The 15,693-nt window shown below is 44.6% G+C and overlaps 1 protein-coding gene and 1 pseudogene across 1 annotated transcript in view; one reads left to right on the top strand and one right to left on the bottom strand.

Moving 5' to 3' along the window:
• The window catches only part of CFAP92 (cilia and flagella associated protein 92 (putative)), a 73,121-nt gene that overhangs the window by 11,892 nt on the left and 45,536 nt on the right, over window positions 1-15,693 (top strand). Inside the window, exons 4-8 of the mRNA XM_073231111.1 lie at window positions 363-567; window positions 5,411-5,542; window positions 7,586-7,673; window positions 8,788-8,912; window positions 12,971-13,117. Coding sequence (XP_073087212.1) covers window positions 363-567; window positions 5,411-5,542; window positions 7,586-7,673; window positions 8,788-8,912; window positions 12,971-13,117 — 697 coding nt within the window. The remainder of the gene's footprint in view (window positions 1-362; window positions 568-5,410; window positions 5,543-7,585; window positions 7,674-8,787; window positions 8,913-12,970; window positions 13,118-15,693) is intronic.
• On the bottom strand, window positions 10,710-11,002 carry LOC118973449 (non-histone chromosomal protein HMG-17 pseudogene; annotated as a pseudogene).

The raw sequence follows: 15,693 nt of genomic DNA, 5'->3' as shown, positions 1-15,693 counted from the left end.
CACTCTTGCAATTTCTTCCCTTGTGTAAGGACACGGGCGTGCACACCGCCTGCTCGCACACACGCACACTCCTGCCTGTGGCCTGGCTCTGTGCTTGGAAGTCACTGGAAAGGATAGGAGGTGTAGGCAATTGCTTTGGTGTCACTGTTCCCGAGGAGCCCAGAGGTGGGATGGGGCCCAGTGACTGACGGTGTGGCTGTGGTTTCCTGCTGGGAGCCGGGAGCCGGGAGAGAGCCGGGCATAGAGCGGGCGGGTGGAGGGCAGGTGCTCGGGGCTGTGACCAGGCCAGCAGTGGGTCCGTCTCAGCCCGCCCAGCTGCCTGGCTGTCTGCACTGACAGCCCCTTTGTGTCCTTTTGCACAGACTGTGAGGCCTTGGCGTGAAGGGGACAAAGCCTGGGTGTCGTGGACCCAGACTTTAAATGTCAATATGACGAAGGAATTACTAAAGAAAATAAACTTTCACAAAATAACCCTGAAGCTCTGGGACACTCAGGACAAGGTTTCGAGAAAAGTCAGGTGTTTTCGGTTAAAGAAGACTGGGTATTCAGATGATGCGGTATCTTACGGTAAGTCAGGTATTTGTTTTATTTGAAATGTTTTTAAGGGGCTTGTGGCTTCTCGTCAGTAACAGGATAAAAGCTAGTATCCCCTCATTTCCTTCATCTCAACTTCCCAGGGCGCATGTCGGCTTGGGGTCAGTGGTCTGCCAGCCCCCAGGTCCCGAACTGTAGGAACTGCCGCCAGATGGCACGTGTGTGCGTCGCATCAGCTGCCACCTCCACTGCCTGTCTGGACCTCCTGTCCCCAGGCTGAACCCACGTGGATGCCCACCACTGCCCTGTCTCCCTGGATGAGTACTGTGTGTTCACTCTGGGAAAAAAATATTAGCAGACACCAAGAAACAAAGGAGAAACTTACACTACCCCAAGACTTCCATGTTAATGTCCTCACAGAAGACCCTCTAGCTTCTTTCTCGGGTGAACACTTCATCAAGGCCAGAAAGTCTGCTTTTGAACTCCCTCCAAGGAGAGCGCTAGGCGGAGTGAAAAGACCTAGGCTTTGAAGTCAGGTGGCTGAATTCAGTCCTGTCTCCATCTTGACCTAGATGGTGACCTTGGGCAGGTCCCACTTCCTCTGCCCCCAGCAGGTGCGTGGGAGGAGGGCCCAGAGGATATTAGAAGATTAATGAAATGCCACTTAAACAAGGGCACAGTGCTGATTGTAAGGTGGGTCCCAGGTTTTAGAGACGTTAGAAAGTAAGACTGATGTGCGTTGGGAGAATGTTACTGCTTCCTTAGCGGCCTCCAGGCAGGTAGTCAGCCCCATTCACAGCAAAGCGAGGCTGTCCCTTGCTTGAAGCGAGTGGCAGTGACAGAATCAAAGCCCAGCTCTGTAGCTGGGAAACCTCTGCTTGCTTCAGCTTTGCAGCCTGCCCACTCAAGTACCCTTTCCATTGCTGGGGACTTGGCACTTCCAATTTTTAAATCTTTCATTTATACCCATGGTTTCTCACCATGGCACCATGGCCTTTGGAGCCATATTCCTTGCTGTGAAGGACCATCCTGGGCACTGTGGGCCATTTAGCAGCATACCTGGCCTCCACCCAATAGATGCCAGTCATAGCCTCCCATTTGTGACAACCAGAAATTTCTTCAACCATTTGCCAAATGGCCCCTGGAAGCCGGGTGTGAGGGTGAGGGGCGCAAAATTGCCCTTGGCCAAGAATCACTGGTTTATATCTAAGCTACTGACTGTAGAATTCGTGTGCGAGGAAATTGGATTCAAGGTGATTTTTCTCATCTGGACCAAAGGAGAGACCCATGTTCTCAAAATGTGAGCTCTAAGCCATCTGCATTAGATGCATGGGAGTGCTGCCTAAATGCAGATTGCAGGGCATGGTCCAGAGCTGCTGAGCCAGAATTCCTGGTAGACACCTGCCCCGCAGCAGGCTCACATGGGAGCAGGGGAGTGGGGCAGGTGTATCAGGAAGGCTTCCTGGAGAAGGGGTCAGGGGAGCCTGGAAGGGTAAACAATCAGCTGCCAGAAAAGAAAGGCAGGAGGCTGTTCTGGGCCCTGAAGGGAGGGCCCAAGGGCCTTTTGCTGTGAGTGTTCTTGGACTGGCAGCCCATGCTCTTCCTTACCCCCGTCCTAAGCCTGGCGTCACTGCCTCCCAGGTTAAATCATTTTCTTCCATTAAAAAAAGCAGTGCACGTTCACTTTGTAAAAAATTAAAGTCACGTGATGCCTGCCCAGAGAGAGGCACCCATGATAGTTAACCATTGTCAACATTGTCCTGTACCTTTAATATGTGGGTACAAAACAATGGGTGTAGTGTACATGTTGTCTTAAATCTGCCTTTTTCACTTGAAAATATGTCTTCTTGAAACTTGTTTCTTGCGAATGCAGAAACATTGTTTGCTTCCTGTTACAAAGGAGATAGGGCATCTAGCAGGGGGAATGGTAGGTCATGTGCTGAACTTAGCTTTCAGCGGAGCTGGAGTAGAACTGTGCCATCAGCAGCTCACATTTCTCATGTATTAAATCTGCTCATTACTGGACAATGACTGCAGCATTCTTGAAGCCCTCAAGTCATATTTGCTTCCTGCTCTGCTCTTAATGCTTGGCTGTCCCCTGACCCACCACTTAGTGGGTTTCCTTGCCTGTGTGGTTCTTTGGCACTCTCCCCAGAGCTCTGTCAGCTGGTTGCTTTCTTTGCACCCAGCATCTCTCCTGTCTCCTCTCTCCCAACGTTGTTCATTGACCTTTCTATATCATCCCTTTGACCTTGGGACTTCATTGTTTTGCAACGTTTTCATGGCTGCCACAGTGCCCTCCAGGTCCATCTATGTTGTCACAAGTTGTAAGACTTCATTCTTTTTATTTATTTATTTGTTTTTATTAAGGTATTATTGATATACACTCTTATGAAGGTTTCACATGAAAAAACAATGTGGTTACTACATTTACCCATATTATCAAGTCCCCCCCATGTCCCATTGCAGTCACTGTCCATCAGTGCAGCAAGATGCCACAGATCCACTATGTGCCTTCTCTGTGCTACACTGTTTTCTCCGTGACCCCCCAGACATGTGTACTAAACATAATACCCCTCAATCCCCTTCTCCCTCCCTCCCCACCTGCCCTCCCGCACCCCTCCCCTTTGGTAACTACTAATTCCTTCTTGGAGTCTGTGAGTCTGTTGTTGTTTTGTTCCTTCAGTTTTGTTTTGTTGTTATACTCCACAAATGAGGGACATCATTTGGCACTTGTCTTTCTCTGCCTGGCTTATTTCACTGAGCATAATGTCCTCCAGCTCCATCCATGTTGTTGCAAATGGTAGAATTTGTGTCTTTCTTATGGCTGAATCGTATTCCATTGTGTATATGTACCACTTCTTCCTTATCCATTCATCTACTGATGGACACTTAGGTTGCTTCTATATCTTGGCTATTGTAAAAAGTGCTGTGATAAACATACGGGTGCATATGGCTTTTCAAATCTGAGAAGTTGTATTCTTTAGGTAAATTCCAACAAGTGGGATTCCCGGGCCAAATGGTATTTCTATTTTTAGTTTTTGAGGCACCTCCATACTGCTTTCCACAATGGTTGAACTAGCTTACATTCCCACCAGCTGTGTAGGAGGGTTCCCCTTTCTCCGCATCCTTGCCAGCATTTGTTGTTTTTAGTCTTTTTGATGCTGGCCATCCTTACTGGTGTGAGGTGATATCTCACTGTGGTTTAATTTGCATTTCCCTCATGATTAGTGATGTGGAGCATCTTTTCATGTGCCTGTTGGTCATTGAATTTCTTCTTTGGAGAACTGTCTCTTCATATCCTCTGCCCATTTGTTAATTGGGTTATTTGCTTTTTGGGTGTTGAGGCGTGTGAGTTCTTTATATATTTTGGATGTTAACCCCTTGTCAGATATGTCATTTACAAATATATTCTCCCATACTGTAGGATGCCTTTTGTTCTGTTGATGGTGTCCTTTGCTATACAGAAACTTTTTAGTTTGATGTAGTCCCATGAGTTCATTTTTGCTTTTGTTTCCCTTGCTCGAGGAGATGTGTTCAGGAAGAAGTTGTTCATGTTTATATTCAGGAGATTTTTGCCTATGTTGTCTTCTAAGAGTTTTATGGTTTCATGACTTACATTCAGGTCTTTGACCCATTTCGAGTTTACTTTAGTGTATGAGGTTAAACAACAATCCAGTTTCATTCTCTTACATGTAGCTGTCCAGTTTTGCCAACACCAGTTGTTGAAAAGGCTGTCATTCCCCCATTGTATGTCCATGGCTCCTTTATCATATATTAATTGACCATATATGGTTGGGTTTATATCAGGCCTCTGTAGTCTATTCCATTGGTCTATGGGTCTGTTCCTGTGCCAGTACCAAATTGTCTTGATTACTGTGGCTTTTAGGTAGAGCTTGAACTTGGGGAGCATAATCCCCCCGCTTTATTCTTCCTTCTCAGGATTGCTTGGCTATTTGGGGTCTTTTGTGGTTCCATATGAATTTTAGAACAATTTTCTCTAGTTCGTTGAAGAATGCTGTTGGTATTTTGATAGGAATTGCATTGAATCTGTAGATTGCTTTAGGCAAGACTTCATTCTTTTTATGGCTGAGTAATATTCCATGAGTGTGTTTACTGCATCTTAGGGAACCAAGTTGATCTTCTGAGCCTGGCTTTGAAGGCACCTGAATGCTTGTTCCCTGTGACTCTGTGACTGCTCCTCTCCCTTCAATCCTGGTCCCTGAAGATGCAGGTTTTCCTGCATGTGGGGCTTGCATTCAGACATTTGGCTACACCTCAGAGGCCCTTAGCCTCAGCTTTCTCCAAAATTTTTATCCATTCTTTACAATGAATTTAATTCCACCTCTTCCTTTCACCACCTCTTTCTTGTAGCTTCATCCACTCCCTTCCTCTGCTCATATATGACTTCACACATCAGTTTCTGCCATGTGTTTGCAAAGCCCCATATTGATAGAGTGAAAGATAAGAAGGGGTCTTCTTCCTAGCTGGGGATGAGGATCCCTGAGGTTGGGGGGTCATCCTGGCTTAATGAGGACTGGCTCTCTGACCACAGGGAAGACTTCAGTGTGGTTTCCCCAGGGGTAACATCAGGGAAGTGGGAGTATCTGCCTTAAAGTGAAGTGTGGTGCTTAAATGGAACAAGATATGTCAATTACTTAATGGTCTTATTTGGAACAAGCCATTGCCAGTTGAGATTTGAGTTTCTTGACGTTTTGAGGCAGGCCTCCAGACAACACCTCCAGGACAACAGGGGCCTTCTCTGTCTTATCTGCTGTTCCACCTCCAGCACTTGGTGAGTGATTGTCACATAGTAGGTATTAAATAAGTGATTCTGACTGGCTGAGGCAGTGGTGCTTTCTCCTCTTGATTCCAGAGGAAGTGAGGCGTTTGGTGTTAAGTCAGAGGAGTCTGTCTGAACAGGGCATTCATGTCAAAGAGGAGTGTAACCTGGAGGATGCACCAGTGAGACCAGAAGAAGCAAGAAGACACTTAAAGTCTTTGTGTGGTGAGTGGACATGACCTTTGTGGACAAGCTGAGAGCAAGGCCATGGCAGGGAAAGCTGCTGGCTGGTGCTGCTGAGGTCGTGCATGTGCGTGGGTGTCCTTCACGTGCGTCAGCGACTGCAGCGGCTGCTTGGGCCAAAGCAAGCGCTACTCATTCTCCCTTGTATGGCCTGCTTGTCACTGTTGATCCTCTTGCTTTGTTTGATTTTTATTTTGTGACTTATAAGATAACCTTTATAACCGTAGAAGTTCTACATTTGTTTAAGGAAATTTAGCAAATGTAGAAAAGTATAAAATGAGCAGGTAGAATAGTGCTAATTCTACCACCAGGATGGTAGACACAACCAGGATACAACAAGGATTGTAATATTTTGGTTATCCTATTATGGCAAATTCCTTTGTTTTTATTCTAAGAATTTTCTTTTTAAACATAAATGAAATTATCGAAATGTTAGGGTTAGGGTTAGGGTTACATACATAGATACATAATTTTGTATCCTGAGGTTAATATGTCCTCACATGCACTTTTCCTATTTCCTTAAAAACTTGCCATTAACTTCATTTGTAGTGACAACATAATTCCATTTGCTGGTAGTACTGTAATATGCTTAACCATTTGCTATATAGATGGGAATTAAGGAATCTTGGGAGTGTCTTCAGGTTTCTTTCACGTAAGCAGTGCTAAAGTGGACAGTTGAATAGATAATAAGACTTTTTTTTCTTTGTGGGAAATTATATAAGAAACTAGAGGCCTCCTCTTGCTTCCATTTTCCGAGTAATCATAATTAATCTGTTTTATTCATTCATTTACTCACTTACTACTAACTAACCTTGTTTATTTATTTCACTAACTTTTCCCTCTTTTACCTGTTTCACCCATCAACCCGCCCCCCTCCCCTAGGGCAACTACCAGTCTGTTCTCTGTGCTTATGAGTCTATTTCAGTTTTGTTTGTTTTGTTTTTTAGAATCCACATGTAAGGGAAACCATATGGTATTTGTCTTTCTCTGCCTGAGTTATTTCACTTAGCACAGTGCCCTGCAGGTCCATCTATGTTGTCACAAGTGGTAAGACTTCGTTCTTTTTATGGCTGAGTAAGATTCCATGTGTGTGTTTACCACATCTTTATCCATTCATCTGCCAATGGACATTTAGGTCATTCTCATATTTTGACTATTGTAAATAATGTTACAGGAAACATAACAATGCATATATCTTTTTGGGTTAGTGATTTTGGTTTTTTTTTTCAGGTTAGCTCCAAGAATTTAATTGCTGGGTCATACAGTATTTCTATTTTTAGTTTTTTGAGAAATCTTCATACTGCTTTCCATAGTGGCTGTACCAATTTGAAATCCTACCAGCAGTGTGGGAGGGTCCCCTTTTCTCTACATCCTTGCTAACACTTGTTACTTGTCTTTTGGATGGTGGCCATTCTGACTGGTGTGAGGTGTTAATTTCATTGTGGTTTTGATTTGCATTTCCCTGATGATTAGCAATGTGGAGGATCTTCTCGTGTCCATTGGCCATCTGTATGTCCTCTTTAGAAAAATGTCTATTTAGCTCCTCTTCCCATTTTTTAATTAGATTGTTTTTTTGGTGTTGAATTGCATTTCTTTATGTATTTTGGATATTAGCTCCTTATCAGATACAACGTTTGCAAATCTGTTCTTTCATATAGTAGACTGCCTTTTCATTTTATCGACGGTTTCCTTTAATGTGCAGAAGCTTTTTAGTTTGCTGTAGTCCTGCTTGTTTATTTTTGTTTTTGTTTGGGAGATGTATCCAAAAAAAAAAATTACTAGTGCTGATGTTTGAGAGTTTCATGCCTCTATTTTCTTCTAGCAGTTTTATGGTTTCAGTTCTTACATTTAGGTCTTTAATCTATTTGAGTTTTTGTGTATGGTATAACCAACTTCCTGAATGTTTACCACATACCTGGCCTTCTGTCTTGGGACTGGCATAACAAAATGTGAAAGGGTCCTCATTTCTTAGTGAACTAGTATGGAACAAGAAGTTTGGAGTCATTTACTAATAAATATTATCAGGTTTTCATACAGGAAACCCTGAAACTTTTTCCAAGGACACCAAGGAATATGAAAAGCAACAAAAAGCAGAAGATCTTGGCTCAGTTCGGTAAGGATGGACCCATGATACTCTGGGGAGTAGGAATGGAGCCCCTTCTTGTATTAGCCGTGTATATTCCCACCAGGAGTCATGTAGATTGTTAGTAACTTCAGTTAAGGCAGGAGATAATGCAATCCAGGTGAAGTGAAAGGAACAGAAAGAATGCTTGTGTTTATAGGTACATCAGACACCAGGCACTTTGCTTTTGCATGCATTAGTTTTTCTCATTTAATCCTTATAATGATCACTTTTTGAGGTGGTATTACTATCTCCATTTTCTCTACACAAGGTAACTGAGTGGTTAAGTGGTTTGCTGAAAGTTATGAGACTAGAATTCTTGAGAATCATGGGAGTGTTGGTAAAGCCACGATCCTAGTCCATACCTTTATATTACTGAGTCCCCAACTTTTCTTGCTGAGAGCGCAATTACTCTTGAGGCCTCCTGTAGCCTAAGAAGGGTTTGGAGAAGAAGCTTCCTTGGATTCTGTGGGGACTAGGGATAGAATTGGAGGACCAACTGGTGGTTTGGAGGAATGGGATGGGGAGAACCAAGAGAACGTGTAATTAAAAAGTCTTGATTTTTTAAAAAATGTTTTTTGCATTGAGCTTATAAATTAATTTGGGAAGAACTGACATTTTTACGTTGTGATGTTCTCCCATCCATGATCATGGTATATCTTTTCACCTAATTCAGCTCTCTCTGAATGATTTTTGTATTAATCTTTTTCTTTCTATAGATGTTGTATGTAATTCCTATAAATGAATTCCTTGACATTTCAGAGTTATAGGTCATTTATAAAGATTATATTACTTTCCATCATATATTCTAGTTGGTTAGAAATTGACAGTACAAGTGTGGTCTGCAGACCAACTGCACCAGCATTACTGGGAGTTTGTTAGAAATGTGGAATCTCAGACCCACCCCAGGCCTACTGAACCATAATCTGCATTTTCTTAAACAATAGTCTGAGGTGATTCATATGCATGTTAAAATCGGAGAAGCAGTGGGTTAGAGAAATGGAATGTCATTAAAAAAAATCTGCTCTCATTTAGGTCCAGTTAGATTCTTAGACATGGTCCCCGATTTCTCTCTCCTTCATTTTATTTTCCATGAATTTTCTAGATGGAGTATTTCAGGAAGACCAACTCTATCTTTGGACAAGACATCCATGATAGAGATGAAGGAATTACTTGAGAATTCATCTCTTACCAGCTTAACAAATGTATTAAAAAAGCAAAAATTTCAGAGTAAGTTATTAGAGATTTTGGAATTTTATAATTAGACTTGGAAGAAATAGAAAAATATGTCAAGTTCAGAATACTTCAATGAGAGTCTTTGATATCTGACCGAATGTCACTCAGAAAAAATAAAGCTACATATACTTTTAACTGATTCATTTTATTTCACCTCATCCATCCATCCTTGCCATGCCTACCGTTTGTCCATCCCTGCCATCAGTCCGTCCCCATCACCCATCCATCCATCCATCCACCATTCCAGCTATTCACTATCCATACATCTATCCGTGACACTTACCCACTCACCCATCTCCCCTCTCCCCTCCATCCTGTCACCTACCCATCCATCCATCGCATCCCATCATTTACCCTGTCACATCCCTTTCACTCCACCGATATTTTTGTGCTCCTGATTCGTGGTGGTTGTTGGGGGAATAATATGGGGAACATGAAAATCTCTCATGTCAACTGGAGTCTTTCAAACAAATCATTACAATTCTGTGAGAAAGATGCTGTGGGAGGGGTAGGTATGTGGTGTGTTGGGGGGGCATAGGAGGTAGGTGGTATGGAAATACTTCCAATACTTCCGGGCTATGGTGGAACTAGGAAAACAGCATCCCAGGTTGAGGGGTGTTCCTGCAGAAGCATGTCATCTAGTGACAGACTGCCGAGATCTAGGGTCCTCAGAATCCCCTCAGTCTACTCCGCCTAGATCTCTTCTCCAGTTTCCCAGCATGCTGTTGGGTTTCTGTGTGAGGTAAAAGTTCTAGGGCTGGGGCACTTGCCGCCTCTTGGGAGGGCCCACTTCTCATCTGTTCAGCTGTGACTGCTACAAATCGTTTCCTTAACTCGCAAAGAGCTGGCTTTTCCTGGTTCTAGCTCAGCACTCTGAAGCTTCAGAGAGAACAGAATGGCTGAGCCAGGCTCTCTGCTGTGTGTTGGAGACTCAGTCGAATAAAACTCATTCCCATTTTTAAGGCCTTAAAAGACTAGTCCACATTTCATATCTGAACACCTTCAACTTCCTGAGCTTTGTCCAGATTAAATATCCCCATTCGTTTGTTTTTGAGCATTTTATTTTTTTCCAAGCCAAACTGTGTCCAGCTTTATTAAAGATACTTTTCATAAACAATCATAGTATTTCAGGCAGGACATGGGCAGACAATCGTTTACAGTATACAATAACTTTTGAACTCCCTTTTCAATGGACTACCCAAATCAGGAAGCCACTATAAAACCCAATGAAGTCTTCATTTGATGCTCTCCATACGGAAAGTTTAGAGTGAGGGTTGACATTTCACCTTTAGCATGTTAACAACTTTTCACAAGCCGACCCTGACTTTCAGGAAATGAAACGAAAATGGCAGAATTATCAGTCTGAAGATTCACGATCTAAAGGAACCGCTGCTCTTTTGAGGGATGCCATCTCAATGGTGGCACCAGAAAGTCCAGATTGCCTGACCTACTAGTAACCAAATTTTGGGATCAGGTCCCTGGATTTAAGGGAGTCAAGTCTATGTTGAAGGCAGAGGGGGAGGAGAGGACCTAAAAACGAATTTTAGTTTGTCCATACCACAGGGCATTTGTGCCAGGTGACTAATGTGTGTCAATATCGAGAAATCCCTCCTCATGGGAGCCAAGAGGAAGTCTCTCAAAACTAGAAAGGAAAGGTGTGTTTCCCCTCACATCAATCCAGGTTTGGAGACATTCTGTTGGCGGCATATGCCCTTCCCCAAAAAACAGCAATGAAGTGTGCTGTGTGCTAACAACATAGCTTAAAAAAAAGTGAAACAAAATTCGGCATTTTTATAAAACTTGATAAAAAATAGTATTTCAAACTGTACAGTCACCAGAAGTACAGAGTTATCAAAAATGCACACACTTTACCTGGCATCTCCAGCACCTTCAGCCCTCTGTGCCTGGTCTGTTTTGGCATCCCCATTTTCTGCAGTGTTACTCCCTTCTTTGCAGGGGCCTTTTTAGGCTTGGGCTCTGGCTTCGGAGGAGCAGGGTTAGCAGATAACCGTGTGGCTCTGCTCTGAGATTCGTCCTTCACCTTTACCTCCCTTAACCTCCCCTCCAGCCTTTCTCTCAGGCATGGTGGCGACCGTGGTGGGACGTACACGCCAGACGCGTGGGTGCAGCGGCTCGCGGGCTTTGGTCCGTCCGAGGGCGTTCTCGTCTCTTCTTCTTTACACTGCACCGTTTTTAAGCATTTTAATAAGATTTTCAAACCATTATTTTATTTTGAAAAATAGAAAAGCACACAGAAAAATATAACAACAACATGCCCACGACTTAGGAGTTATTTTGCCCTATTTCCATTTTTCTAAAGAAAGAAGCACTTTCCCGTGCAGTGTGGGCCCCTTTGCATCCCGTGTCTCACGCTTCCAAGCAGCAAACCCTATCCCGACAGCCGCTGCTGTGCCCCCTCCCCGCCACCCACTTTTCCCCACAGTCATACAACATTGTAGTGATTTTTGTTTTTATGAGTTACGGAAATGATTTCAAACTGTACGTATCCTCCCATGACTTGCTCTTTGCATTCAACTTGATATCTGAGGTTTTGCTGGTGTCAGTGTGTGTAAGTGCAGCCCCTTCATTCTGACTTCTGCAGGGCGCCCCCTTAGGTGCATGTACCGTCCCTCGTTCAGGCAGCCCCACCAAGGGTCCTTTGTGGCGTCTCCAGTTTCCCGCTGTTGCCCCCCGCTGCGGTGGCTGGCGTCCTTCTGCTGGTTTCCATGTGACACGCGGGAGAGGCTGGGCATTCGCCTGGCAGGGTCATGGGATGTAGAGCCATTACCCTCAGGTGCTGCCAGCCTCCCCTTCCCCCACCCTCCGGGTTGCGTCGTTTGCCCTCCTGGCAGCAGTCCCGAGAGCCCCTGCTTCTCCACGTCACCACCCGTGCTTGGCAGTTGGGGGCTTAATTCCTGATTCCTAGTGGGTTTGAGGGCATCTCCACCTCTTTAGTCACACTTGCATGTGATTAGTCTATTCCTGTTTTTTTATTTTTCTGTTGGGTTTAAACGATTTTTCTTCTTGATCCATACATAAGCTTTCGTGGATAACTGTGCGTTCGTTGTTGGTTACATTTATTGTAGACGTCACAGACTGGGGTCTGTAACTCAGCTTTTTACTTTTTAGCATCTTGTTTTGCACATCAGTTATTAACCACTCCTTTCCAGTTTGTACTTTTGGGTAATGTTTAAGCCTCCTTCATCCAGATGTCAGTATTATCTCCTATGTATTCTCCTAATGATTTTGAAGTTTTTGTTTTCTACCTTTAGTCTGAAGTTTATTTTGCATAAGGCATCAGGTGCCTGAAAGTTTCATTTGTCTCCAGATGAATAATGTAATAACTGACTAGTCCATCCCTTCCCACTGATTTCAAATGCCACCTCTGGCATCTATTAAGTCCCCCCAAGCACGCGGATCTATCTCTGGGCTTTCTAGTCTGTTCCATTGGTCTTTATGTCATGGACCAATAGCTCATGGTTTTAATTGTCACAGATTTGTATGTCTTGTCACCTCCCTTTTCTTGATCTGAGCTTGTCGCCGAGCTCAGCGTTCTCTGTATCTTTGCTCATTTATCTTCTAACACACACCCTACAAGGCAGGTGGTGTTGCCCCATTCAACAGATGAGGTAGTCGAGGCTCAGAGTGGTTAAGACACGTTCCCAGTATTATACTTTTGGAAGGATGGAGCCGGTGCTGGAACTTTGCTGGTTCAGCTCCAAAGCCAAACCTCACCCTACAGTGTGGTTAAGAGCTGACCTGGAGAAGAACTTTGATATGTTGTGGGGCTGTCGTCACCATGGCAACCTCAGCCCCCTTGTGCCCACCTTCACAGTAGCAGTGGGGGAATCAAGACACCCCATGCTCTCTACCTGCTTATAGCTGACTGGTCTGCCATCTACATGTAGACACCTCTTCTTGCTGCTGGGAAGGGGCAGCACAAAGACCCTCTGCCTCCAGGATCTCCCAGAACCTTCCGCATGTACACACCCGCAGACTGCGGCCTGGATGTGAGATCCTCATCACATTTTGTCCTTCCTTTGATTTCACAGTCAAATGGAAGGAATCAGAGGGGAAAAGGAAAAGCCAGAAGAGAGTGAAGATGTCTGGAGCAGAAGAGGAAGCTGACCCCAAGCTGGCAGGCCCCTTGAAGCAGGGCGCCTTCTGCATCCAGCTTGCGGTGATGCCGCTCCTTGCAGGTACTGTGCCTCTTCCCACGCCTCCTGGGTGTCCTGTCCCAGGTGGCAGGACGTCCATAAGCAAGATGCTCACGGAGACCAAGCCACCTAACTCTCCGCCACCTAACTTCATGCTCACAGCCATCACAGCCAAGTGGGGCAAGTGTCTTTATTATACAGAGGCGGCACAGAGAGGTTAGACACACTGTCTAAGATCACACAGTGAGAAGGCGTGAAGTCAGTATTTGAACCCAGGTCTGACTCCAAAATCCAAGGTAATCTTTGAGAATAATACACGTCACTTTTTTTTTTTTTGCTAAATAAGATGCTGTTTTTTATAGACACATTCTTACAAACTTTTACAACATTTAGTAAAGGAAACGAGGAAAAGAAACCAGTATTTACGTACCATCATTTACTTCTCGTGGCAAACCGTGATCCTCCTGTGGAGTGCTTCTCATTGTCTCTAATGAACCTGTGGAGTGCTTGTCATTGTCACCCATTTTTTTTTCAATGAGAAATCAAAACTCAGAGAAGCCAAGTAATTTACCTGAGGTTATACAGCTCAGTAGCATGATTCTTCTGTGTTGTGAGGTCTGTTAGAATTTGCAAACTAGGTTTCCTACCATTTCAAAAATAATAAATAGGTGTATCTATAGGTTTTGATAATGAAAAGCTCAGAACATAATTTGGGTAAAATTATGTGACTTCATTTTTTTTAGTGTAATATATGGGGGAAACCCTCTTTTTCTTTCTTTTCCTTTTTTTAGAGGGAATAATTTCAAACCCGTCTCCTGGTTTCTTTGGCTATTAGGGTGCCCATATGCCCTCTACTGGCCAGTCTGCAGCAATTCAGGCTTGTTTTTTTTCTGAGCTGGAACCTGACTTCGCATGTGTGTAGGATAAAACCCCAGAAAGTCAGTCAATATTGAGTTCCACCGGGGCCCAGAAAAATCATAATCTCTCACGAGCTCTTGGGCTGATGTCAATATGTTTTGAGGAAATATACTATTAACTTTTTAGTTTGCATTTTTAAATGGGTTTTTGAAAATAAGCTTCCACCTAAAGCTAGACCTTTAGCTTTCCTGCTAAGATCGGAATCTTTTCTGGAGAAGTGAATTTGCAGGGACTCTTACCTGCTCTTATGCTGTGCTCCAGGACGACCAGGCCTCCCACACAGCGGTTGCCTGCTCCTGCTTGGAGCAAATGTCTTGGGTGATAGGTCCTTGAATCCCAAAGAGAAATTAGTGTTCCTCTAGGTGGGTGAGCTTTGGTGACCTGACTTTATGTCTTAATTTTGATGTGCGGGGAAGGAGAAGCTCAGATGGTCTTGGCCTGCCTGGTGTGACCTTTTCCAGCAGGGTGATGATGCCAAGTGGTGCCCGGGCCTCCCCTCTTTTAACCTGTACTGTCATAGCCCCGCAATGGGACAGTTACTGCAAGGGCTCCCATTCCAAGCAGAGTTCGTATCCCGGCTCAGCCACTTACCAGCAAGTTGCCTGCTTCCTCTGAGTCTCAGTTTCCTCTTTTATAAAATGAGGGTGAGAATGCCCACCCCAGGGGGCCATAGTAAGGATCCCATGAGGTGATATATGTAAATGGTTTCACATGGACTCAGGTTGCTGGTGTGGAGGTGGCAGTGGCTTCTGTCTCCTCTGGGCGGGCTGCATGCAGGGCGCTGGGCCTCTGGCATGGGAAACAGAAAGATCAGCCTCCTCTCCTACACTGATGTCACGGTCATGATCATGGCTGAGAATGGCCTCTCTGCAGGCCAACTGTATGCTTGGTTTGGCCATAACAACGCAGCTTGAGATCAACTGTTCCCAAACCAGCATGGTTATTTTTGGCAATTGTCTTCAATCTCAAGTTAGGCCATAGACTTGTGTCCTTAGTGGTAAATAGTGGTAGGCTGGTGACCCAGTAAGATTCTAGAAAGAGTCTGTGTTTGGGACGAGCTCTCACTTTCACTGCACAGTGGAGGGGTCATACTTAGCCTGGTAGGATGGCTTAGGCCCTGATTCTACCCCATCTGTTATTAGCCAAGAGACCGTGGATGATTACCTAACATTTCTGGGCCTCAGTTTCCCCAGTTGTTGAGCAGAGATGAAAGCATCCCGTAGGGTGGTTGTGAGGGTTAAAGGGCATCACCACATGTCCCCCTCTGGCAGCTGTAGGTGCACAGACCACATGTGCCCCACCCCGCCCGGCCTCTGCAACATTGGTTCTCAGCTTGGGCATTTGTGGCCCCCCGGGGGCACCTGGCAGTGTGTGGAGGCATTTTTGGTTGTTACAGGTGGGCACAGGGTGCTTTAGGCAACGAATGGGATGCTGCTAAATGTTCTACAATGCACAGGACGGTCCCCACAGCAAAGCATTTGCTGTCCTCAAATGTCTGTGGCACTGAAGTTGAGAAACCCTGCCTTGGAATTAGGGCTGGAAGATGATTGCCAAAAGTCATGCCTACATTTCTGAATGACTTGAGGACATGTCGGCACTGGAGATTTCTTCTAAACTGGGCAACCTTTCATATGAAAAGGCTTGCAACCTTGGCAAACACAAATCATAATTAGTCATGGCCTGAAGGAGCTGGCTTCATT

This window comes from Manis javanica, chromosome 3, assembly GCF_040802235.1.
Source record: "Manis javanica isolate MJ-LG chromosome 3, MJ_LKY, whole genome shotgun sequence".
In the NCBI taxonomy this organism is placed as follows: Eukaryota; Metazoa; Chordata; class Mammalia; order Pholidota; family Manidae; genus Manis; species Manis javanica.
Note: the sequence above shows the minus strand (reverse complement) of the source record. Positions and strands in the feature narration are given on the sequence as shown.